This window comes from Acinonyx jubatus, chromosome D1 (genome assembly GCF_027475565.1).
Source record: "Acinonyx jubatus isolate Ajub_Pintada_27869175 chromosome D1, VMU_Ajub_asm_v1.0, whole genome shotgun sequence".
Classification (NCBI taxonomy): Eukaryota; Metazoa; Chordata; class Mammalia; order Carnivora; family Felidae; genus Acinonyx; species Acinonyx jubatus.
Genome location: NC_069390.1, coordinates 11,978,025 through 12,004,934, shown reverse-complemented (window position 1 = coordinate 12,004,934; position 26,910 = coordinate 11,978,025). Strand labels below are relative to the sequence as shown.

The 26,910-nt window shown below is 38.0% G+C and overlaps 1 protein-coding gene across 2 annotated transcripts in view; it reads left to right on the top strand.

Moving 5' to 3' along the window:
* The window catches only part of ZFP91 (ZFP91 zinc finger protein, atypical E3 ubiquitin ligase), a 46,295-nt gene that overhangs the window by 15,433 nt on the left and 3,952 nt on the right, over nt 1-26,910 (top strand). Inside the window, exons 3-10 of one of the 2 annotated variants that reach the window (XM_027045566.2) lie at nt 18,469-18,681; nt 18,911-18,947; nt 19,574-19,675; nt 20,204-20,338; nt 21,103-21,153; nt 21,577-21,655; nt 23,256-23,370; nt 26,645-26,744. In XM_027045566.2, coding sequence (XP_026901367.2) covers nt 18,469-18,681; nt 18,911-18,947; nt 19,574-19,675; nt 20,204-20,338; nt 21,103-21,153; nt 21,577-21,655; nt 23,256-23,370; nt 26,645-26,744 — 832 coding nt within the window. Of the gene's footprint in view, nt 1-18,468; nt 18,682-18,910; nt 18,948-19,570; nt 19,676-20,203; nt 20,339-21,102; nt 21,154-21,576; nt 21,656-23,255; nt 23,371-26,644; nt 26,745-26,910 lie in introns of both variants that reach the window. The other variant, XM_027045565.2, reaches the window with a different exon arrangement.

The window sequence follows — 26,910 nt, the reverse complement described above, 5'->3', positions numbered from 1 at the left end:
TCTTTGCTCTGAGGCCTTCAACTGATTGGATGAGGCCCACCCACATTATGGAGGGTAGTTTACTCAGAATCTACTGATTTACATGTTAATCATATCTCAGAAGGACCTTCACAGTGACATTTAGGCTGTTTGACCAAACAACTAGGCACTATAGTGGGGGTGGGGAGAAGAGGGTTTCCCACACAGCAACCAAGCATTTCTCAGATACCAGCAGGATATTCCAAGGATTCAACTCAATTCTGTTACTGTCTATAAGGAAATAGCATCAAATTTGGTAGGTTAAGGGCTCAGTCCTACAAGACTATCCCCTCACACTTCCATTCACATGCCAGTAGTAGGTCCAGGTTGTTACCTGTTCTGAACTATAAATCACAAGTTCCCATGACCCCCTCCTTGTATTCAGCTAATTTGTTAGAGCAGCTCACAGAACTCAGAAACATTTTACTTACTAGATCACTGGTGTATTATAACTCAGAAACAGCTAGGTGAAAGTGATCTGTAGGGCAAGATGTGAAGGAAGGGGTGAGAAGCTTCTGCAACCGAATCAACATGAGTTTATTCCTTGGTGAGTCACAGATAGAAACTACACCACATAAGTTGTTGCGCAAAGGAAACTTTATTTGCAACAAATAAGGTGATCACAGGGAATAACTTCCAAAGCCGTGACTCTCCAAAATGCGTTCCTTTTATTTAGGGTTAGGATGAATATTTAGATAGAGAAGCCTTGTCATATGTAGAGACGGGTATAAGGTCACATATATGCCTTAAGGGAACATGTCTGTACATACATTGTACGTTATGTAAATGAGGCTTGGCTTCTCCCTGGGTGGAGATTTTAGTTTTATAATTAGGTAACAATAGTTGTTGGTCATTCTTGAGGTTACTCCATGGTCCATGTGCACAGGTGCTAGTCTGTTACAAGAGGGAGTTACGCTCAAATGGCTTGGGTGGTCTGGGCTGGCTGGAGGTCTATCAGGGCACTTACTATTGCTTGAGGGGTGGTTTCAGTTTCCATTTGAGTTAGGAGATAAGCTAGAAAGGAGAGCTTAAGGAAAAAATGCTAGACAGAGGTCAAAGAGTAGGAGCCAGTGGGCAGGTCTTAGGGTCTATCTGGTGACACTTCCCTTCCCTCCCCTCTCAGAGCATGCCATTCTCCCCAGATCCCCACGTGTTCACCAACCCAGAAGCTCTTTGGACCCTGCCTTGGGTTTTTATAGAGCCTTCATAATTCCTGCGATTGATTAAATCATTGTCCATTGGTGTTCCATTCGGCTTCCAGAAGTGGGGAGGGAGACTAAAAGTTCAACCTCTGGCAGCCAGCCCCCTTCCTTAGGTAGGATCCAAAAGTCACGTTATTAACATAACCAGAAACACTTTTAACACTTAGGATTTTTGAAGGGTTTGGGCAACTCTGAGTTAGGAGCTTGTGGATGAAGACCATACATACTTTTCTTATAGATCACAGCATCACACTAGCCTAGTTGATAAATGAAATTAACACATAAATGATGTTAAATTAAGTTACAATGCATGTCTTCAATTTATAGCAGATTTTATGTTCCTATTTCTTTAACTGTTGCTTTTGCTTTCTCTGTTTAATTTGTTCTTTTTTCCCTCTTCTTAACCCTTTCTACTTTTATTTTCTCAGCTTAATACCTTTTCTTAAAGGTTTTAATTCTTGCTATCATAGTTTTAATTTTCCAAGAGCTTTTTTCTTCATGTATTACTATTTAATGACATACTTACTTCCTCTCAATATACAAGTATGTTTCTGTGTATATGTATTTTTTTCTGTTCCCTGAATTGCCATTTCTTTCAAGTTGTTTTTCCCATTTGTTTATTTAGCCTCTCAAGAGATTTTTGTCAAGTTTTTGGTGTTCCCTAACTTTCTTTTGATTTTTAGAGTAAAGTCTGTGATTGGGAAGTCTGTGCACGGATTAGACTTCCTGTCCCCTGTAAAGAGATGATGTGGGCATAGTCTTTCTATGGGCCATTTCATTTTCATCAGAGAGAAGTTCTGTATCTCTGGTTGTAGTGTTGGGTGGGAGGTCAGTGAGGAGGGTCCTCAACATTTATTATTTTTGGTTCCATTTAATTACCACTGTTCTCTAATAATACTTCAACTCTGCCCTTACCTGAAACTGTTGATGCCAGGGCCTGTCTAGTTCACCTTTTCCTAAATAGTAAACCTCTGCTCAGAGGGGTGGTTGATGGCAGCAAAGGATAAAAGGGACCGCGTGTTGAAACTAACTTTTAAAACCTTCCAACTGCTCTCTTTTCAGTCTTAGCATCCCCTCTTTCAGAGGCACCCTGTGACTCTGATTCCTATTTCTTTCTGAAGTGGCTAAGTGTGTGTGTGTTAACTTATGATTTGTTTCCCAGCCTCCTAGTGTAAGTTTAAACTCTATTTGATGTGAAAGTCTTTATCACTATCCTGGTTCAGGTCTTCTAAAATTTTGTTGAAATGAAATCATAGGGCTGTTGTCTCCTTTTGTGTTCCTTTAACTTTGTGATTCTTAGTCATTTTTAGTTCTTCTCTGTCATTTTAGTGACATTTTAGAAGGAAGCAGACCAAAAAAATATATTCAATCTGCTGTTTAACTAGAAGTCCCCTGCACACTATTTAAAACTTAAAACTGTAGTTAATTCTAATATTCCTTTTATTCCCTCTCTATGTTAATTACATTCATCCCACTAAATCTGTTTCTGTTGTTTTGTTTCTTGCATCCTCGAATGTGAAGAGTGAAAGAGTGAACTCTTACGTTTATGTTGGAGACGATCTTAGGGATTATCTCTAATCCTTCATTTTATAGATGAGCAAATGGAGACTCATAGTTATGTCTTTTGCTTTAGAACACATTGCCCCGAATTGGTGTCTTAAAGAATAGTTTATTATCCCATGTTGTTTTCCAGTTGGCTGGATGCTTCTGCTGTTCTCCTGGGCTAGTCGGGCAGCTGCGGTCAGAGAACAGCTGAAAGGGCCTGGCGAGGCAAGATGGCCACACTGGCGTGTGAAGCAGTCGGTGCTGGCTGTGGGCCAGCAGCATGGTTTTCCTCCTCATGGTCTCTCATCCTCCACTGGGCAAGTTCTTAATAATATGGCAGCCTCTGGGCAGCTTTACAGAAGGGCAGACCTCACTTGCAAAAGTGCCTGTCAGACCTCTGCTTGTGTCAAATTTGCATCTTCTGTATCATCACCAAAACTCTCTTTATGTTCAGTTGTTTTGGACCTTTCTGTGTCACTAAAAATCTTGCACTGTGCCATAAGACCAAGTGATTACAGAGTTGCTTGGTGGACATAGTATTAAAAAAGAGATTCCGTGAGAAGGAGAATTATATGATGCCAGCATTTCCTAGCATCAGGTTACTTGATAGCTCATGCATCCTTTCCTATAGGTGTAGGCAGAACCATGGTGTTTGACCACTGTATTTGTTTTCAAACACATTATGACAAGTTGAGAGCAACACCCATTTATCATCTCTTAGTTTCCCTCCGTCAGGAGTCTGGACACAGCTTAGCTATGTCCTCTACTGAGGGTCTCACAAGTCTTGAAATTAAAGAGGAGGTGACCAATAGGTAGTTGGTTATAAAAGTCTTAACTTTTAGATACTAATTGAACTTTGGGAATGGATGAGATTGTGTAGGTGTTTTCAGTGAGAAGAGAAGCAGGCCAGTAAACACCACTATTTCAAGTAAGGTATGGAGAGCCCAGATGAGACTGAGAAGGATGAAAAGTCCAAGAAGGAAAAAAAGTGGTGGAAGTGAAGGAAAGGCAAAGAGTTTTAACTTTTAGAAGGGGGTAGGGGCGCCTGGGTAGTTCAGGCAGTTAAGGGTCTGACTCTTTGACTTCGATCTCAGGGTCTTGAGATCGAGCCCTTCTTTCGGCTCTGCACTAAGCATGGAGCCTACTTGAGATTCTCTCGCTCTCCCTCTCTCTCTGCCCCTCCCTGACTTGTGTGGTCTCTCTCTCTCTCTCAAAATAAAAAGCATTAAAAAACTCATTTAGAAGAAGGTAGCTGGAAGGGTAGTGGCAAGTGCTACTGAAAGGTTGCCCATGATTAAAAACAAAGTATCCATTAGCTTTAGCTCGAGGGGTCTGTGGATTAGCTATATTCCATTACAGTTTTCTTTGTAAGCCGTCTTTTAAAATCCCATTTTATTTTATACACTTAAAACCAATAATCCTGAGGCATATATGTTTTACCACATCCCCAGAGGAGTCCATGGCACACAAAGGTAAGAGCCCCTCTCAGCATTGTTGGCCTTGGCAAAAGCAATTTTAAAGGAACGGTAACATCACAACCAAAGTGATATTATATAGAGGTGTATATTACTTATTATACAAAGACGATGATGCATAGTGCGATGATAAAGTGTGTGCAAAGGACAGAAGTGAGTTCAGGGTTTCTTTAGTGTAAGAGCATCATGGCTGAAGAGCACAGTCTTCAAAATCAGACAACCTGAACTTGAACTCTGCTTTGTTGGGAATTTACCATGTGACTTTGGGGAGTTTTCTTAACTTTTCCATGTCTCCGTTTCCTTGTCTGTAAAATTAAGAAAGTATGTAAGAAGTACTTAATGGAGTATTTTGAGAATTCATTGTGAGATGATATACATGGACTACTTAGAACAGTGGCAGCCACATGATAATATTCCTTATTATTGGTCATTAAGTAGATTGGCCCAAGTGCTAGATCCATTTTTAGGTGACTTTGTGTAGTGCTGCATTTTCATTGTGTATTGATTTGTAGTTTAATTATTAAAAGGCAACCCTTTTATTGTGCGTGGACAGTGCCTCCCTGTTAAAGCACCACCATCGGCTCTCATTCACTATACTGAGTACATATTAAAACCCCGAGGAGGGTGCCTGGGTGGCTCAGTCCATTGAGTGCCTGACTTTGGCTCAGGTCATGATCTCGCGGTCTGTGAGTTCGCACTCCATATCGGGCTCGGTGCTGACAGCTCGGAGCCTGGAGCCTGCTTCTGATTCTGTCTTCCTCTCTCTCTGCCCCACCCCTACTCATGCTCTGTCTCTCTCTCTCTCACTCTCAAAAATGAATAAATGTTAAAAAAAAATTTTTTTTTTAAACCCAAGGAAGGTGACTACTTATGATGGATACAGGCAAGAGTAGATTACAGAGAATGAATGTAGAATAAGGTGAGATGCTAGGATTAAGCTGTGGCATTTAAATCTAAAGGACAGTTGGAGGAGGAGGAGAAGCTACCAGGAAAGACTGGGGACAGGAAACTAGGAAAGTAGGAAAAAGACCAAGAAAGTGTGATACCGTGAAAACCAACTGTCAGAAGATAAGATGGGAACTGAAAAATGTCAATTAGACTTAACTACATGGAAGACATTGGAAACCTTAACAATAGCAGTTTCAGTAGAATAACAGGGGCAGATGCCAAGTAATCCATGATGCCTTTCTTCCTTACCTCTACATCTTACCCTGCTCAAGGTCTGCTCATTTTGTGCCTCCCCCTACCCCATTCCCACTTCAACCTATCAACCTTTTTCCATTAGCATTTTTAATTAAAGTCCTTATTAAAATTAAATATACAATTGCATCCCAGCCGATCTCCTTAAATTGCAACTCTCAAACCATGTCTCTTTATGAATCCATTGTGTGCCAGATTGGTCTCCATTCAGGTCATGTAGCTCTTAACTCTGTAACCTTCAGAGATTCTCTATTACCTGTCTAACTACAGATTTCTTAGGCTTGGATCCAGAGCCTCTACAATGTAGATGAATTATACTTTCTCAGCTTTATTGCTCACAGTGTTCCTTAGGTGGACCAAATTTCTCCCTGTAATATTTCTGTGCCCCCATAACTCTGAGCTTTTCTGTTTCTGCAGCACTGTTGTGCTTTTTTCCTTTTCTTATCCTCAGTGTCAGTGTTACACCCATACTTTAGTATAACTTTCTTTACATGCCCAGATACTCTGCTGCACTACATTTTACCATCAAAATATGAAAGAGTACTTAGGAGAGAATGGATTGAAAGACTGAACAAAGCAAAATCGTTCTATGGTTAATTTTTTTAAATAGATTTTACCATATGAAACTACTTCTGGAACAGAGAAACCAGTGAATAAGCCAAATGTTGGGAATAGCTAAAAATAACATTTTCTAAAAGTTGAAAATGATCATTTTATGTGGACCTTGCTAAATCTGGATCATAGCACTGTAATCAACCATGGTAATGGCAATTCCCAGTTGTAGGTAAGTAGCCCAGACTCCTTCCTCTGAACTTTGGGCTCATTGATTTTTTTCACTCTGCGGACATTTCAAATTTAATTTATCCAAAATGGAACATATATTCTCCTTACTGTTTCCTCAAAAGAGTAAAAGACACCTGATCTTTTTCTGTGAATACTTTGACCATCTATTCAGTTGTCCAGGTCATAAATCTAGAAACTAAATCCATGATACTTCTCTCTATCCCCGTCTATCCTTAGAGGCCTGTCTCCTCTAAGTGTTTTTGCAGATCTCCAATTCTTTCCATCTCCAGTGCTATTACTCTTTTTCAAGCTATTATTTGTTGCCTAGTGTATTGCAGTAGACTTTTAGCTAGGTCTCCTGGAATTCACTCTTAGCCCAACAAAAGTCGTTCTCTAGCTTGCAAACAGAATGAACACAAAAACTACAAATCTCATCATGCCACATTCCAACTTAAAATCTTCCACTGCCTTTCTGTGGCTATTAGGATAAAATCCAAAATCCTCCAAGGACCTTTTTTTTATTACTATTATTTTTTATTTTACAGAGAGAGCATGTGAGTAGGGGAGAGGGGCAGAGGGAGAGAGAGAGAATCCCAAGCAGCCTCCACACTGAGCATGGACATCTCATGACATATCACTGAGCATCTCATGACATTTGCACGTGCTCCTCCTTCCCACTTCCCCTCTATCACGTAGCTAGCACTTACTCATCCTTTAGAGTCCAGGCAGATCTATTCAGACTTAAATGTTAAATTTTGAGCTATGGAGACTGTCCAGTTAATGAACACTAGTTTTCAGAGCTACAGTTTCAAGGAGAATGTATCCTTTCACTTTCTCAAACCTCTGTCTAAGCAAAGCTTCTTAATATTTTTAAGAGACAGAACTAACTCACCTGATGACTGTACTTTGAAAATTAATAGCTTAGTTTGGGATTCTAGCATTTTTGACCTAATTTTTGTTTGTTTGTTTGTTTTTTTAAGAGATAGCACAAGCTAGGGAGAGGGCCAGGGGAAGAGAGAGGAGAATCTTAAGCAGGTTCCACTCTCAGCACAAAGCCTGACATGGGGCTCCATCCCACGACCTGGGGATCATGACCTAAGCAGAAATAAAGAGTCGGGTGCTCAAGTGACTGCGCCATCCAGGCGCCCCCTAAAATTTTAATATCTGTATAAATTTTATGAATGCTCATTAGTATTTTTTATCCTTTATTTTCTTTCTCTCAGTGCTCCATGGGCTGATACTGCCCTGAAATAGGTAAAAAAATAAAACCATAGATGTAATAAGCAGTGAAGAACATGACTAGAACAAGAAAGGAAAATCTAATTCAAGGGGCACCTGGGTGGCTCAGTTGGTTGAGCATCCAACTCTTGATTTCAGCTCAGGTCATGATCTCATGGTTTGTGGGATCGAGCCCTGCATGGGGCTATGCGCTGACAGCACAGAGCCTGCTTGGGATTTTCTCTTTTTCTCTCTGCCCTTCCCCCACTCAAAATAAATAAATGTTTGCGTTTTTTGTTTGGTTGGTTGGTTGGTTGTTTTAAAGAAAAATCTAACTATTAACACATATACACACACAAACATTTGCATTGATTTAAATGAGCGAACCAGGGGTGCCTGGGTGACTCAGTCGGTTAAGTGTCTGACTTCAGCTCAGGTCATGATCTCATAGTTCATGAATTCAAGCCCCACATTAGGCTTTGTGCTGACAGCTCAGAACCTGGTAGCCTGCTTCGGATTCTGAGTCTCCCTCTCTCTCTGTCCCTCCCCCATTTGCGCTCGCTCACTCTCTCAAAAATAAGTAAACGTTAAAAGAAGAAATATACTAATCATTTAATTTCTTAATTGAAGCTTGAAAATCTTTCAGCTTTGTTCTGGTATTTAATCAAACAATTCCCTCTATTCCTCTATTTTGAAACAAATGCCATGTGCAGTTTTAGATTAAAAATTCACTTTCATGGAATAATTCAGTAGAAAGAGTATAGACTTTGGACTTAGATGTACCTGAGTTCAAATTCCAGCTCCACAGCTTAATTTTTGAGTCTGGGAAAGTTAGTTACTTGCTTTCCCCATCTATAAAAACAAGAATAAAAATTACTTGGCAGAGTATAAGGTTAAATTTGAAAAAATTATACTGTCAGGTACTTAATGCTTGTCAAATATTTAACTTTGTTAGTTTTCCAGAAAACAAAAAAAGTAAATATTTAAAAAGAAATGAGAAGACCTTGACTGTGCTTTTTCTTCCCAGCTTACCAACCAACCATTCCCTGTTTCACTCCCCAATCAATATTAGCTTTGTAATCTTGAACAAGTCAAGATTTAATTCTCTAAGCTTCAGTTCGAAAAATAGGGCAACCTGAAGGAGAACCAGATCATATTGGGATAGCCCTTCTGACTAGAAGTGTTTTATCATGATGAAGTGGCTATCATCTTTTGGAATTTGATGAGTTAGTTTACTTGAAAGAATTATCTGTTGCTATAGGACTGAGATAAATCACTGTTACATTTCATCTTCTGCTACCTAGAAGAATTAGAAGAAACATTCCTGCCAGTAGTATGATTTCGTCTCAGTTCATAGTATCAACCATTTTTCTTTTGTCCTTTCTTTCTTTTCTTCCTCTTTCAAGAATGTCGTTGTGTCTTAGGCTACTGTGGGTTTTTTTTCCTTCTTTCTTATTATATGTCAAGAAGCCTCTTCAAAGTCAACTGCTATTATAAGAAACAGCTAGAAATTATCTTTGAAGTACTACACAAAAGAAACCTGGTTCTTTTCTATCTGGTCATGATTGTTCATCCATATGTGTGGGTTATCCTTTGGTTGTCAGTTTCTACTCTGGAAACCTGACAGTGCCTTTTGTTTAGGGGTTTTTTGAGGTTAAATTCACCCAACAAAATTAACCATTTTAAAGCACACAGTTTAGTGACATTTAGTACATTATAATGTTGTGCAACGTCATCTCTATCAAATTCCAGGTATTTTCATCCCTACCAAACAAGACCCCGTACCCATTAAAAATAGTCATTCCCCAGGGAGCCTGGGCGGCTCAGTGGGTTAAGCATCGACTTCAGCTCAGGTCATGATTTCAGAGTTAGTGAGTTTGAGCCCCACGTTGGGCTCTGTGCTGACAGCTCAGAGTCTGGAGCCTGCTTCGGATTCTTTGTTTCCCTCTCTCTCTGCCCCTCCTATGCTCACACTGTGTCTCTCCCTTTCTCTCAAAAATAAATAAACGTTAAAAAATTTTTAAAAATAATAGTCATTCCCCAACACCCCTCTCCCTAGCCTCTTACAAAGATTAATCTGCTTTTACCTCACTACCTTAAAACATTAATCTGAATTTACCTATTCTGAATATTTCGTGTAAGTGGAATCATACAATATTCGACTTTCATGTCTCCTGTTGTACAGCATAATATTTTCATTGTTCATCCGTGTTGTAGCAGGTGTTAGTATGTATTAGTATTTCAAGAGTAATATGCTGTTGTATGGATATACTTCCTTTTCTTTATCCATTCAGTCAGTGTTTGATGGTCATTTCAATTACTTCCGCATTTTGGCTGTTTTGAATTGTACGGCAATGAACATTCATATACAAGTATTTGTTTGGTTTTCAATTTGGGGGGACTGTACCTAGGAGTGGCATTGCTGGGTCATATGGTAGTTTTGTTTGTTTTTGAGGAACTGCCACCTGCTTTCCACAGTGGCTGCACCATTTTGCATTCCCCCCAACAATGTACAAGAGTTGCAGTCTCTCCACATCCCTCCAACATCTGTTTTTTCTGGGAGCTTTTTGTTGTTGTTTTGTTTTTAATTTTTTTTAATGTTTGTGTTTTGAGAGGGAGAGAGTGCGAGCAGGGGAAGGGCAGAGAGAGAGGGAGACACAGAATCCAAAGCAGGCTTCAGGCTCTGAGCTGTCAGTACAGAGCCCAGCTTGGGGCTTGGACCCACAAACCGTGAGATCATGACTTGAGCTGAAGTCGGACGCTTAACTGAGCCACCCAGGTGCCCCTGGGTTGTTTTCTTTTTAAGTTATTATTAAAGCTATCCTAGTGGTATGTGAAGTGGTAATATAATATCACTGTGGTTTTTATTTGCATCTCATAAATGACTTATATTGAACATCTGTGTGTGTGTGTGTGTGTGTGTGTGTGTGTGTGTGTGTGTTGCCATTTGTATATTTTCTTTGGAGAAATGTCTATTAAAGTCCTTTGCCCATTTTTTTAGTTGGTGGTTTGTCTTTTTGTTCAAGTGAGAGATCTTTCTATATTCTGAATACTAGGCTCTTATCAGAATTAATACCTGTACATACTTTTCTCCCATTCTATAGGTTTTCTTCTAAGATTTTTTAGTGTTAGCTCTTATATTTAGGTCTTTGATCCATTTGGAGTTAATTTTTATATATGGTATAAGGTAAGGGTTCAACTTCATTCTTTGCATGTGGATATCTAGTTGTCTCAGCTCTCTTTGTTGATGAGACTGCTCTTTCCCCATTACTGGTCTCAGCAAACTTGAAAATCAGTTGACTATAGATGTATGGGTTCATATTGAGACTCTCAAGTTAGTTTCATTGGTCATTCCGTCTGTCCTTTTGCCAGTGCCACACAGTGGCACTGATGGATTACTGCAGCTTTGTAATAAGTTATAAGACTGGGAAGAACAAAGTGAGTCCTGTGACTGTGTTCTTTTTCAAGATTGTTTTGGATAATCTAGATCCCCTACATTTTCATAACGAATTTTAGGATCAAGTTGTCAATTTCTACAAAAAAGGAAGCTGGGATTTTGATAGGGATTATATTTAATCCATAGATCAATTTGGGGACTATTAACATCTTAGCTATATTTATGTTCGAGTATTTTATTGTTTTTAATTGGATTGTAAGTGGAATTGTTTCCTTATTCCCCTTTTTGGATTACTCATTGCTGGTATATTTAAAACAACTAATTGTTGTGTGTTGATGTGTATTCTACAACTTGGCTAAATTTGTTACCTGTAGTAGTTGTTTTGCAGAATCTATAGAATTTTCTTCAGAAATAAGGTCATTTCATCCACAAATAGAGATAGTTTTACTTCTTTCTTTGCAGTTTGGTGCCTTTTTCCCCCACCTTGGCTAACCTCTGGCTAGAACTGTCCATACAACTTTGAAAATAAATGGAGAAAGAGGGCATCCTTATCTTGTTGTGATCTTAGGGAGAGTTTTTAGTCTTTTGCATTGAGTATGTTAGCTCTGGGGTTTTGATAAATGCCCTCTATCAGGTTGAAGTTTCATTCTGTTTCTAGTTTTCTGTGTGTTCTTACCATGAAAGTGCTGAATTTTGTCAAATGCTTTTCTACATCATTTGAGATGATTGTGTGGGGTTTTTTTCCCCTTCATTCTCTTTAATGTGGTATAGTATACTAATTGATTTTCATATATTGAACCACCCTCATAATCCTGGGATACGTACCATTTGATCTTAGTGTTAACATGCTTCATAGTCTTAATGTGCTGCTGCTGCTGACTTTGGTTTGCAAGGGATATTGGTCTATAATTTTCCTATGGTGTCTTTGTCTTTGGTGTCAGAGTAATGATGGCCTTACAGAATGAATTGAGAAGCGTTCCCTCCTCTTTTACTTTTTTGGAATAGTTTGAGAAGGATAGTGTTAATTCTTTAAATGATTAGTAGAATCCATCAGTGAAACCATCTGCTCCTGGCCTTTTTTTTTTTTTTTTCCATTGGGAAGTTTTTGATTACCAACTTTTTGTCTTCACTTGTGTGTTAAGATTTTCTGTTTCTTCTTGAGTTAGTTTTAGTATATGTGTATCTAGATGTTTGTTTATTTCATGTAGTTTATCTAATTTGTTTATATGTAGTTGTTAATTGTGTTCTCATAATCCTTTTTATTTCTGTAAGGTCAGAAATAATGTCCACTTTAATTTCCAATTTTAGTAATATGAGTCTTTTTTTCTTAGTCTAACTAAAGGTTGTCAATTTCTTTGATCTTTTCAAAGAGCCAACTTCTAATTCCATTGGTTCCATTCTCTATCGGTTTCTATTTTCTTATTTATCTCTGCTCTAATCTTTATTTCCTTCCTTCTGCTAGCTTTGGCTTCTTTTTTCCCCTTTTCCTTTAAGGTGTTGTTAGATTATTGATTAGACATGTGGGTTTTTTTTTTTTTCTATTTTAATGTAGACATTTATATCTAAATTTCCCTCCATGCACTGCTTTTGCTACAGCCCATAAGTTACACTATGTTGTGTTTTCATTTTCACTCATCTTTAAGTATTTTCTAATTTCCTTTGTGGTTTCTTCTTTAACCTTTTTGTTGTTTGAAGAGTGTGTTGTTTCCACATATGTCTGAGTTTTCTAGTTTTTTTTTTCTGATACTGATTTCTAGTTTCATTCCATTGTGATCAGAAAACATTCTTTCTATGATGTCAGTCTTTTAAAATTTCTTGAGGCTTGTTTTTGGACTAACATATGGTCTACCCTGGAGAATCTTCTGTGTGTACTTGAGAAGACTGTATATTCTGTTTTTGTGTGAAGGATTTTTTATATATGTGTTAGGTCTAATTATTTTTTTTATAATGTTGCTTAAGTCCTCTGTTTCCTAATTGAACTTCTGGCTACTCTATCCGTTACTGAAAGTAAGGTATTGAAGTCTCTATCTTATTTTAGTACTGGCTAGTTCTCCCTTTAATTCTGTCATTTTTTACTTCATATATTGGGTGTGTATAGGTTTATAATCATATCTTCTTGATTGATCCTTTTATTAATACACAGTGGGTATTCTTTGTCTCGTAATGGTTTTTGACTTGAAGTCTACTTTGTCTCCTATTAGTGGAGCCACTTGCTATGGGTTGAATTGTTTCCTCCCAAAAGATGTTGAGTACCTGTGAATGTAATGTATTTGGAAATAGGATCTTTGCAGATAAATAGGTCTTTTGTGGTAATTTGTTATGGAAGCCCTAGAAAACAAATAACAGAGTTTGATACTGGAAGTGTGGGGTGTTGCTGTAGCAAAATATCTTAAAATGTACACGTGGTTTTGGTTAATGGGTAGTAGCTGGGGAAATTCTGAGGCAGTTAATCAAAAAAGCAGCCTGTATTGCCTTAAAGAAGTTGGGAGAAATAGAGAAGTTAAAGGCAATCTGAGGAAGCCTTAGAAAAAAATGATGAACATATTAATGGGCAGTGGGAGAGAAGTGATCCTTGTTATAAAGTGGCAGATAATTTAGCTGAATTATGTTCTGTTGGGTAGAATGTAGAACTTCTAAGTGAGGAACTTGTATATTTAGCTGAGAAGATTTCCAAGCAAAGCGTGGAAAGTGCAGTCTGGTTTCTTCTTACTGCTCCATACTAAAAAGTGAGAGAAAAGAGATAGATTAAGGAATGAACTATTAAGCAAAAAGAAACCAGTACTTGGAATCTTTCTATATTGTGTGCCTATTAACACAGGTTTTTAATTATTGTTTTATACACTTTTAAGTAGGGGGAAAATGAGGAGTTATAAACCAAAAATATAATAATACTGTTTTATATTTATTTATGTAATTACGGTGTTTTTATTTCCTCATATGGCTGTGAATTATTTCCTGGTGTCCTTTTGTTTCAGCCTGGAAGACACCCTATGTAGCATTTCTTGCAGGGCACGTCTATTAGCTACAAACTTCGCTTTTGTTTATATGAGAACATCTCCATTTTGAAAGGATAGTTTGCCACATATAGAATTCTTGCTTGACATTATCACTTTAAATATGGTATCTCTGCCTTCTGGTCTCCATGGTTTCTGGTGAGAAATAGGCTATTAATGTTATTGAGCATTTCTTATACCTGATGAGTCACTCCTCTTAACACTGTTTTGTTTTCGGGAGTCTCTCTTTGTCTTTTGGCTTTTGACAGTTTGATTGTAATGTGTCTTGGCTTGGATCTCTTGAGTTGTTGACCTTAAAAGTAAAACAGCCAAGGGGTGCCTGGGTGGCCCAGTTAGTTAAGCGTCTGACTCTTGGTGTTTGGCTCAGGTCATGATCTCACAGTTCATGAGTTCAAGCCCCGCATCAGGCTCCATGCTGATAGTGCAGAGCCTGTCAGAGAGATTCTCTCTCTCTCCCCCTCTAAATAAATAAATAAATAAACTGAAAAAAAAAAAACCAAAACTATAACACCCAACTGTTTTACCAGGAAAATGGGTTTACTCAGGAATAGCAGAGGATTTACGATTCTGGACAAGCAAGCAATAACAAGTGATAGGCAAGTCCTTCAAACAAAGGAGAGGAACTTCTGGGAAGGGGTGGAGGTGGGGGCTGGGGGGCCAGAGTCCAATGGAGTAAACCGGGAGTTTGAAATATAATAGCTTTTCATTGGCTGAGTTGTGACTCTGTCTCATTGGCTGGGCTGTTGCCAGGCAAGGAAAAATCTTCCTCCTGCTAGGTAGTAGACTAGGATTCTTTCTGTTGGGAATGCTTGGTACATCTCTTTCTCTTGGGTCTGCAAAGGGTTGCAACAGAGTGGTATGGCTTGGGTCATCCAGCTCCCCTGTAAATGTTTCCTTTATTCAGTTCCACAGAATTTGTCCTACTTTGAGTTCATGGAATGTCTGTTTGTGTACATTCATGTTTTACTAATTTTGAGAAACTGATGGCTTTTATTTTCCTCAAATATTCTTTCTGCTCCACTCTCTCCTCTCTTTCTAGGACTCTCATGTGTATGCTTAAGTCAGTATGCTTAATGGTCCCATGGGTATCTTAGGAGGCTCTGTTTACTTTTCTTTCTGTTCTTTGAATTGGATACTCTTATTTGACCTTACAGTTTGCTGATTCATCTTTCCTCAGATCCGTTTAATGAAATCCCCTAGTGAGTTTTTCATTTCAGTTGTTACACTTTCAGCTACAGAATTTGATTTTTTAGAATTACTACTTCTTTATCGGCATTCTTTATTTGTTGACATATTATTCTCCTGATTGTTGTTAGTTATTTGTCAATGGTTTAAACCCTTTAGCTTTTTGACCATATTTTTAAACACTGTATTCTTTGTCTTGTCATCTTTAAAGGCTGTTTCCTTTAGCTTATGTTCAATAAGTAATTTGATCAAGATTTCCTTAAATGTCTTGTATAACTCATCTGTTTCTGTTTTTTGTTTTTTTTTTTTTTAATTTAGTGTTCACGTGTTTGCTGTAACATGTTTGAGTATTTTCCAGAGTTTGTACAAAGTTGATTCTGGCAGTGTGTGTGTGTGTGTGTGTGTGTGTGTGTGTTTCTGATGAGGTACATTTTTGCTAACAGTACTCTGATAATGTTTCTTTTCTTTCTTATAGAGTTTAGGGGAAATGGGGTGGTTTTCCACAAACCAGGCTATTATGCTTTATTTATAAGAATAAGCAATTCTCTGGTGGACAAGAGGAATAGCATGAGAAGATGTGGCCATACAATCCTTCATACTGAAGGAAAAAAGCTTTACAGGAAGTGGAATGGGTTTAAAGTCCAAGTTAGTGTCATTGGGTTGAGTAAATACATATATATTTATTTACTTTTTTTTTTTTTTTTTTTTTTTTTGAGGAAGAACGGGTGCATGAGCAAGTAGGGGAGGGTCAGAGAGAAAGGGAAAGAGAGAATCCCAAGCAGGCTTTACACTCAGCACAGAGCCCAACACAGCACTCAAACTGTGAGATCATGACCTGAGCCAACATCGAGAGTCAGACATTTAACCAAATGAGCCACCCAGGCACCCCTCCATTATTCTTATAATACTTTATGGAGGATGTTGAATTGCTTTCTTTGAAGAAATTGATGTATCTTAAAAGCACTCATGACCTAGATGGAGAAGTCTCAAGACATGATTTTTATATCTGGGTCTGCTTATCTAGCTTTGTGATTTTAAACAAGTTGTCTTTGACCTTCCAGTTACTTATGGATAAAACTCATTGGATTGTAGATAGTTGAAGATATTTTAAAATCTAACCCTTTTTTATTATTATTTCATATTTTGATACTTAAAATAGTTCAGATATGAGAAGAGTGAGAAAGGCAATAATGAGTGGGAAAGAAAACTGAAAGGAAATGCATTTCTGATATAAAAATTATGTCAGGTTTTTAGGAGTTCCCACTGCTATTCTCTACAATTCAAACTAATTTTACTCCATTTCCTCAATATATTCTCATAAAATTTTCAGAGTATGTTAAAGCTGAAATAGACTCCAGTCACCACCTTGTTCCACAGTAGAGGAAATTATATTTTTCATATCTTAAAAAACATGTTAGATATAGTTTTGTGTCTTACATTTTGCTTAATTTCTATTTAACAGTATTTTTACCAATAATTCCATGTCATTCTTTACATATACCTCTATATAATATCCCATCTTAGTAATAAACCATAGTTTATTTGAATATTCTCTTACTCAGTATGGGTCATCATCTTGAAGGGATGGGTCGTTTCCATTCTTTAGCTGTTATAAATATGCTACAGTGAATGTCCGCTGCCAGTTTATTTTCCCAGGTAGATACTTAGAATTACTGGACATATTTTTGTACCTTCTCTGGAAGTGACCAGTATTTATCAATTTCTTGTATGCCCTTCCAGAAGTGTTATTATTATATATAAGATACATATCTTGCATGTATATTTATTTCTATATAAAAAACAAATGTATACCTATATAATACTTGGATATTACATGGATGTGGGGTTTTTTTGCATAATGAAGTGTCATGGAAGTATTTCCATGCAGTTGCCTACTGACTAGATGTATCATAATTCATATAACCAAGCCCCTCCTGCTGTTTTCTACTCTTTTACTACTAAAAACAGTGCTTTGATGACTATACACAAGTCATTTCATAAATGTGATTGCAATTCTGTAGGATAAATTCCTAGTTGAAGTTAATGTGAAAGGATGTGCATTTATAATTTCAGTAGATCCTGCCAAAGTGTCCTTCATAGAGATTTGCCAGTGCACATGCTGTCATCTGTGTTACTGTCTCCTGCAGCCTTGCCAATACTCTGTTGTCAAACATTTGGATCGTTGCCAGTATGACGGAAACAATGGTACCACACTAATTGTTTTCATTTGAGTTTCTCCTGAGAGGATTGACCTGTTTGTGTGAAAGCCACATGTTTTTGCTGGCTTTTTTCTGTTGGGCTGTTAGACTTTGCTTTTAGTGGAATTTGCCATGCAGAAAATTTTTATGTTTACATAGTCCTAGATACAACTGTTACTAAAATTTTGTGTTGTTCTTAGAAAGGCCTTTTCTATTATAAAGCATAGTCAAAATGTGCTCACTTTTAATATGCTAACATAGTAATAAGCTACTCTAGGGATGAAAGCCAGTTTCTAACACTAAGCTTTTTATTTGTTTTTTTTTATTGCTCAGGAGGGAATGGTCCTACATCACCTCATTCACCTTTAAAGCATGAAGAAAATCTAGGGTAACAGTAACATTGTGTGTATACCTGTACACAGCATCTCAGGAAAACTGAAGCAGAGCAACACTGGAGCTGGACTTTGTCATGATAGGCCCTGTAGATTTTTTTTTTTTTAATATTTGTTTATTTTTGTGAGAGAGAGCGAGTGCACATGGAGGACAGGGGCAGAGAGAGAGGGAGACAGCGAATCCCAAGCAGGCTCTGCACTGTCAATGCAGATCCCGATGGAGGGCTCGAACTCATGAACTAAGAGATCATGACCTGAGCTGAAATCAAGAGTCAGACACTTAACCGACTGAGCCACCCAGGTGCCCCATTGATGCTATAGATTAATTGAAATTCATGGTTTGGTTCTAAGAACTATTGAAAAGAGTCAAGGGATGGCATTTTTCTTATGGAATTTCTCTTCAGCAATTTCTTCCAGCGTTGTTTGGTTGTTAACACATCTAGACCTGTGATTCTTTCTTGTGCTTCTGTAAGAAGTTCCAGCCATCTTTCTGGGACCACTCACTTAATTTAGTTTCTTTTATCTTGGATGTAAAGGCTAGAATTCTAGTTGAATTACTTTGGTATATTTTGCATACTTGTCTTAGTGTTCCATTTTTTTCTAGATATGATATAAGACTACTACTTTATGACATGAATTTTTTTTTCTTTTTAGAGTGATGACAATAAGGAGAAGTTTCATCTAATTTTCCTCTCCTGTTTCTCTTATTTCAGCAAAAATCTGAGGGGCTTTTCTCCTGAAAAAAAAATTTACTTTCTTTTTTATTAACTGTATTTACAATAGTAGATATACTGAGATGGTTATTAGTTAACCATAAGTAATGGTATATATTCTCATCTAGATCCTAAGGAAGAGAAAGAGGAAGAAGGAGATTCTGCTCTCCCTCAAGAAGTTTCCGTTGCTGCAACTAGGCCTAGCCGGGGCTGGCGCAGTAGTAGCAGGACATCAGTTTCTCGGCATCATGACACAGAGAACACCCGAAGCTCTAGGTCGAAGACTGGTTCATTGCAGCTCATCTGCAAGTCAGAACCAAATACAGATCAACTTGACTATGGTACAGTACAAGTAGAGTGTGCTGATCTAATAACCAGTTGCCTATTGATTTTAAATGTAATGTTGAACAACTGTCAAGGGTAGGTCTGATGATATAGGGCTCCTTTTAGACAATTTGCAGATACTCTTCTTTTGTATAGTTCTTCCAGGCAGTAATTTGGTTTGAGTCTCTTGGCTGCAGAGACAAAATATCAATATCCATAAAGTTCTGTTTTGCTTGCTTTCTCCAGATGGTGCAGAAGAACACCAGTCTCCAGGTGGCATTAGGTAAGAAATTTCATATGTCATATTTAAACCCTTGGGGACATATAGCACATGCAGAAGTTGTTTTCTACTTGAAAGAATGTGGAACTGTTACAAAAAATTAACTTCAGTTTTGGTATTTAGATGCCACTTTGTTCTTAATTAAAGCTTTAACCATGTAATCTTTACTTACCCAGTTTGGAAAGCATGTCTTGAGTACCTTCTGTATTCTGGCTTATTTTATGCTAGCCACTAATGGGAAATGTAGATGTTTTGACTAACTAGGGTTTTTGAAATTTATATTCCATGATAAAGTCATGTGAGTTATTATTTTTTTTGGTTGATCTCCTTTGATAGAGCAGATCGTCAGATGACTACACACAGTATGATAAAGTCAGTTGTTCTTTAACTCTTAGTGCCATTGAGCAGTCATCACTTTACCTTGATTTAATGAAGTAATGTATTTTTAGTTCTAATTATTATTGTGAGGATAGAATAGCTAGATTGCATCCAGTTAGACCGTAAGGATGAAAATTCTAAATAACTTACTGTGACTTTCTGGTACCTCTAAATAAATTAGCAAATAAAATCCAGTCAGATATAATCCTTACAACTAGAATTTCTAATCTCTTTTTGCTTCTTTTTAGTAGTGATGAGGAAGAGGAGGAAGAAGAAGAGATGCTAATCAGTGAAGAGGAAATACCATTCAAAGACGACCCAAGAGACGAGACCTACAAACCCCACTTAGAAAGGCACGTCTCAGATTTTACTCCAGACATGTCGATGAAAAATAAGTTAGGAAAGCACTATTGTGTGCTTTTATTTTGCCTTGTTACTAAACTAATGGGTATGGACTTCATTTTAAATGAGCAATTATGTACTTGTTTTGCAAATTGAACATGATCTTCTAACTCCTTCACACAGCCCTCTCTTCTATTTATATAGAACTTTATATTGATCATATCCAAATTATTGGATGTCTGCATGTTTATCTTAACAAGATACCATAATTGTCTGAATACTTAAAATTTTTTACTTTTGTCTTTCTGTTTATAACTATAGTGAATTTTGATTCTAGGGTATTGTTAGCCTAAGCAACTTTAAGTATGTATCATTACCATGCATGTGAGGAACAATTGACTGCAAATCAGATTTCATGAGCTGAGGATCATAATTTTATAGTAAACCAATGATAATCACAGATTCTACCCCGTTGTCACAGGTCCCCTTGAAAAGATCATTTGCTGGATACCAGTGTTGAAATGCATTTGTGTTTTCAGGGAAACCCCAAAACCACGGAGAAAATCGGGGAAGGTGAAAGAAGAAAAAGAGAAGAAAGAAATTAAAGTGGAAGTGGAGGTAGAGGTGAAAGAAGAAGAGAATGAAATTAGAGAGGATGAGGAACCTCCTAGGAAGTGAGTAGGCAATTACTACTAAAAATGGAAACCTAACAGATTTTGAAGCCACTAGTGGGAAAAAAAGGGTGGGAGTGTGAGGAGGGTTATTGACAGGTACATATTGCTGCCTCAAGCAGCTGACAGTTTCATTCGAGAGACTCAAAAGCTTGAAAAGTTTAAATTTAAATCAAATCAATACTTAAAGAGATCTAAATGAGTGGGTAAGATGGGAGCCATTGGGAGGCAGGGTAAGAGCAAAAAAAGTATGGCAAATGTGGAGCCTCAAAAGAAGGGCAGATTAAGTAAGGCAAGTGATTTAAGAATCTTGACTTCCTGTCCAGCCATCATTGCCTGTTGCAGAAATAAGATTTTGTTTTTTTAAGTGTTTAGGCTTTTGGTTCTGTATAAGGAGAGTAGAGTTTATATTCTCAGGGGTTTTAGATAATGGACTCTCTCGATTCTACTTTTTAAATTGATTAAATTTAGGTGATAGACTTTTTACTGAAACAACTCTTCAAGTAGTAACCTTGAGGTTTATCCAAATCTTCCATGGTAATGTATAGTTTATGAAAAGTATGTATTTGTGCAGATTTATTTAAGTGAAATTATTTTAGAATGACCTATTTGTTTGGCTTGTCAGATATGTCTTTGGTTCTGTCTATTATGGGGTATCCTTTGTTTCTGCCACCTTCTCTGTGGTCTTGAGTACATGTCTTCAGCCATCCTTCACTCCAAGCTTCAATCTGGAATATGTGGGTAGTTACTCTGTTCTTTAATTACAGGAGAGGAAGAAGGCGAAAAGATGACAAAAGTCCACGATTACCCAAACGGAGGTAAGTAATTTATACCCTTACTGTGTTCCTTATTCCTGATGGTAAGCACTTTACTCACATAATTACTCTCAATTACCTTGCAGGAATGCCTATTTAAAAATTTCTCAAATGCAACTTTATTAATGTCCTTGATGCAAAGTTACTGTGTTTTTATTTCCATTGCAGGGTCTTAAAAAATCTTAATGCTTCTTTACCTTTTGGGGAGTTCTAATTTATTTTGTCCAATTTTTTTTAAACTCTTTATCAAACATTTGGCCGTTTCTGGTTGTTTCTAACATAAATTCTGTGCAAGCTGTATACTGGTAAAGAGATTTTAATTCTTTGTGCTGTAAAATTGCTGTCCCCTATAATGCACTGAATTAAGTCACTGTGCAGAGTGCCTCTTTTTTGTTTGCTAACATATCTCCTACATACTGATCATAGAAAAAAGCCTCCAATCCAGTATGTCCGTTGTGAGATGGAAGGATGTGGAACCGTTCTTGCTCACCCTCGCTATTTGCAGGTCAGTAAGTTGTTACATAAGGCAGCCTTTCAGGTTAGGTTCCATTACTAGTTCTCATATTTCATGAGATATTATAATTTGTGAACTTGTGCAGGCTTTATCATTGACGTACAATGTCAAGAAAAGTGTCTAGGGGCACCTGGGTGACTCAGTTGGTTAAACGTCTGGCTTTAAGGTCGTGATCTCCCGGTTCGTGGGCTCAGGCCCCATTGAGCCCTCTGCTGTCAGCACAGAGTGCACTTCGGGTCCTCCGTCCCCCCTCTCTTTGCCCCTCCCCCACTCATGCATGCTCTCGTTCTCTCAAAAATAAACATTAAAAAAAAAAAGAAAAATGTCTAAAAACATAGCAGAAAAAAAGGATTTCCTTGAAATAGTCCAGTGTTTCCTATTGTGGTGTAAATACTTCTGATAGATGATTTTACCAACACACCAGAGACACAGATGAACAGACTTTATTTTAATGTGTATTTTTAAAAATAAAATCAGGGGGGCGCCTGGGTGGCGCAGTCGGTTAAGCGTCCGACTTCAGCCAGGTCACAATCTCTCAGTCCGTGAGTTCGAGCCCCGTGTCGGGCTCTGGGCTGATGGCTCAGAGCCTGGAGCCTGTTTCTGATTCTGTGTCTCCCTCTCTCTCTGCCCCTCCCCCGTTCATGGTCTGTCTCTCTCTGTCCCAAAAATAAATAAACGTTGAAAAAAATAAATAAATAAAATAAAAATAAAAATAAAATTAGCAACTCAGATCAGTGATTTCTTAAAATAAAATCTATTAATTAAAATAAATTTTTAGGGTTTTGTTCTTTTTTAGTAGAGTTTTAAAAATGAATTAAAGATTCAGCTTATATTTAGGTCTAGCAGAGGACATGAAAGTGAAATGTTTATTACTAAACCTTAAGAAATGCCTCTTTGGGGGCACCTGGGTAGTTCAGTCGGTTGAGTGTTCATCTCTTGATTTCGGCTCAGGTCATGATCTCACGGTTTGTGGGATCCAGTCCCATGTCGGGCTCTGCGCTGACAGTGCCAGCACGGAACCTGCTTGAGATTTCTCTCTCCTGCTGTCTCTGCCCCCTCCTGCTTGTGCACTTGTGCTCACACTCACTCTCACTCTGTCTCTCAAATAAATAAACATTGTAAAAAAAGGACAAATGGCCTGTTTGATTTTTAGTTTAGCAGCAAATATAATGCAAGAGAGACTAAGCCCTCACTTTCTGATTCTGGTTCTGTTATAGTAACGTTTGGTACTATTCTTTTGCTATAGGCCATTTACTGCATTCAGCGTTATATAATACATGATCTTTATATTCTCACGATAATGCAGTTGGTATTGTTAGGGCAGTAACTGTCTCCATTTTGCCAGTGAGAACTGTAGCTTACAGTATTTAAGTACACTTCCTAAGGTCACACTGCTCATGAATGATGGACCCAGATTGGAATCCAGATCTGTTTCCATAGCCTGTGTTCTTAACTATTTTATTATACTGCTCCCTCCCCCCATCCATATGCAGAGTATTTGGTTTTTCTTTAGCACTTTTGACTTAGCAAAGGAACAAGGTTTCAAGAAGCCTTAATTTTTATCCCTCTTTCTATTCTCTTACTGTTTTAGCACCACATTAAGTATCAGCATTTGCTGAAGAAGAAATATGTATGTCCTCATCCCTCCTGTGGGCGACTCTTCAGGCTCCAGAAGCAACTTCTACGACATGCCAAACATCATACAGGTACTTTTTTAAATAAAATGTTTTATCAAGTGTTAAGTGCATTCTACTTTTAAGTATGTAGATTGGTAATGATACTTTTTTCCAATGTAAATCTTAAAAAGTCTACAGTCAAGTGTGAGAGAAAGGTATGAAAATAAAATGTAATAAAACATAAATTTTATGGGGCGCCTGGGTGGCGCAGTCGGTTAAGCGTCCGACTTCAGCCAGGTCACGATCTCGCGGTCCGTGAGTTCAAGCCCCGCGCCAGGCTCTGAGCTGATGGCTCAGAGCCTGGAGCCTGTTTCCGATTCTGTGTCTCCCTCTCTCTCTGCCCCTCCCCCGTTCATGCTCTGTCTCTCTCTGTCCCAAAAATAAATTAAAAAAAAAAAAAAAACATAAATTTTATAAGAGATGAACAAACTAGGGCTTTTTCGCTTTTATCCTTTGACTTTTTTAAGAACTTTTATGACCAGGACAGTTTTTTTATTGAGCACATATTCTATATCACCTGTGGACTAGAAACTTTACATATGTTATCATCATCATTCAACATCACCAAGTTTGCTTATATTATGCTTGTTTTACAGCTGAGAAACCAGAGGCTTTGCACATTAACTTGGCCTTGGTGACATCACTAGTTTTTAACAGAACCAAGATTTTCTAACTCCCTTTCTGGTAGATACTTTGTAGTAGCTCTTATGGACTAGAAATGAGGAGTATGAAGAGAAAGCCTGGATGGTAAAGAGGCTTGCCTCTGGTTTATGCTAACTACTCACTAGCTCCTGGCAATTCTGGTGCTGTTGAAATTGTGAAGACTAGCTATTACACTCCCAGGAAATCTCCTGTAGGAGCTTTTCTTTTAAAAAGAGAAACCAAATGCCTTCGTAATACATAATACAGAATGGATTCAAATTCCACTCATTTTTAGCCACTGACAATCTCAAAGCCATTCAGTTAATAGGAACAAATTAGGCTGGGTATTAGAGTTAATTGAGCAGGTGCCAGGCACTGGATTATTACCTACTATCTTTTCAGTAGTTGTGGAGGGTACAACTAGGAATTCTAGTTGTCTCCTACCCAGGGTTATACTGATATATGTACCCTTTCCATCTTTTACTGTATGTGTGACTTAGACAAGTTGCTTAACTTCTCGCCTTTCCTCATCTGAAAAATAGTGATAATAGTGTCACAGATATCATGGAATTATTATAAGGATGAAATAAGATCACGTCCATAGTGCTGTTTACTGCACAGGGCCTGGCACACAGACTTCTCAGAGCCCCAGGGTTTGAGCTCAGGTCTGACTCACTGCAAAGTCTGCAGTCTTCCCATGATACCATGCTGCTTCAGGGAGAATGTTGTCTCCACTCTATTCCTTGCTAGATGCTGCCATATCTCTGCTCCTTCTCCCTGTTAATATGGTTTTATTCTCTACAAAAGTAGTTTCTGACAACCAGTTTAGGGTATTAGCTGTAAGTATCAAGTAACTACTATGACGAACTGACTCCTTTAGAAATTCACTCCATTTCAATTATTTGTATTTGGTTAATACAATTTTATGATGTCATTGCAGTTTTTCTTTTTCCAAATTTGTATGTACAGACTCCCTTTGAAAATGTAATTTATTTGGGGCACCTGGATGGCTCAGTCGGTTAAGTGTTTGACTCTTGATTTTGGCTCAGGTCATGATCTTATGGTTTGTAGGATTGAGCTGTATGTGGGGCTTGTGCTGATGGTGTGGAGCCTGCTTGGAACTCTCTTACCATCTCTCTCTGCCCCTCCCCGACTCGTACATTTTCTCAATCTCCCTCTCTCTCTCTCTCTCTCTCTCCCCCTCCCTCTCTCTCTCTCTCTCTCTCTCTCTCTCTCTCTCTCAAAATAAACATTGTTTCAAAATGTAATTTATTTAAGCAAGTGGATGCCCCACCCAGGTTTGCATGTTACAATGAAACTAGAAAGGTAGGCAAGACCTGGGAGACAAACTGAAGAGTTGTCTCTGGGTTAAAAGTGCATTTTTAGACCTTGCCTATTCATCATGTAGAAAATAGCCCAACAGGAATCGATGTCACTTGAGCGAGTTACTTACAGAATCTCAGACCCGCTCAACTAGCATCTGCATTTACTAACATCCCTAGATGATTCCCAAATATATTCAAGCTTGAGAAAAACCTGGCTCTTCTCCCACACTTGGCTTTAGAACTGTTTGGGATGGGGCATAGAATTAAATTGGATATTGTTTGCCTTTTAACTTATCCTCGTGTTTTCACTGTGACTATGTGTAGCAATTTTAAGAGAAAGGCCCAGAAAACATAGTGGTCATTTATTCAAGAGATATAGAGCATCTCCTTGTCCACTTCTCTCCAAAACCAAGTGATAAAGAAATAATTAAGTGCAGTGCTCCTTTGACCCATAGATTTTACACCATGTTACCAAGTTCATCAAAAATCCTGTGAAATTTGGGGGGATTGTGCAATGACAGAGGCGGGGGTTGAATGGTGCAGAAGATGTGGGGTAGGAGAATAAGGTAAAGAATACAGGTACTGTTTGCACATAAATGATGACAGCAACTTGAACCTTTTTGAGAGAAATTTAAATTGTTTACCTTGGGTAACATTTTTTAAACCTGAAACAGAAGACATGATTACCACTTTAATTGTGGATCACTTTTCTTCTAGGAGATGCCAAATTCTGTTGTTATTGTTGATTTTGGTGTTTGAGTGCCAAATTCTTCATATGTAAGCATTCAGCTTCCACAGTCTGGAAAAACTGTTTTAAAGAATAAAATCCAGGGAAAATGTAGTTGTTTACTTACTAAGCAATTTATCCAAGATCTGGATTATTGGTAAGATTGAGATTAGGGTTCCAATTCTCCTATTTCCATTAGGTTGTTTTGTTTTGCTTTGTTTAGTTTTCTAAAACAAGTCCTGGGTGCCTGGGTGGCTGAGTCGGTTAAGCCTCTGACTTGCTCAGGTCATGATCTCATGGTCCGTGAGTTCGAGCCCCATGTCCAGCCTGCAGCCTGCTTTGGATTCTGTGTCTCCCTCTCTCTCTGCCCCTCCCATGCTCACAGTCTTGTCTGTCTGTCTCTCTGTCTCTCTCTCTTCCTCTCAAAAACAAACATGAAAAAAGAAAATGGTATATGTCTTTTTAAAATTTTGTTTATCCAAAGTGTATTTTATACATTGAAAACAATATTGCTCTTACTAACTGATCATTGCTTACTTACTGTAAACTGGGAAAAAATACTTAAGAGGGATTCGAAATGGAACACTAACCACATTATTTTTCTTCTTAGATCAAAGGGATTATATCTGTGAATATTGTGCCAGGGCCTTCAAGAGCTCTCACAATCTGGCAGTGCACCGGATGATTCACACTGGCGAGAAGCCGTTACAGTGAGTGTTTATTTACTGGTGAACATCCGGGGGAGAAGCGCACACAAGCCCTGCTCGCGGGTTCGCCCCGTACAGACATTTCAGTTGCCACTGCTGTTTACTTTTACCAAATCAGAGGATTGATTGGGGATGCAAGTTCCTTAGTGAACTTTTCCTTGTTTCCTCT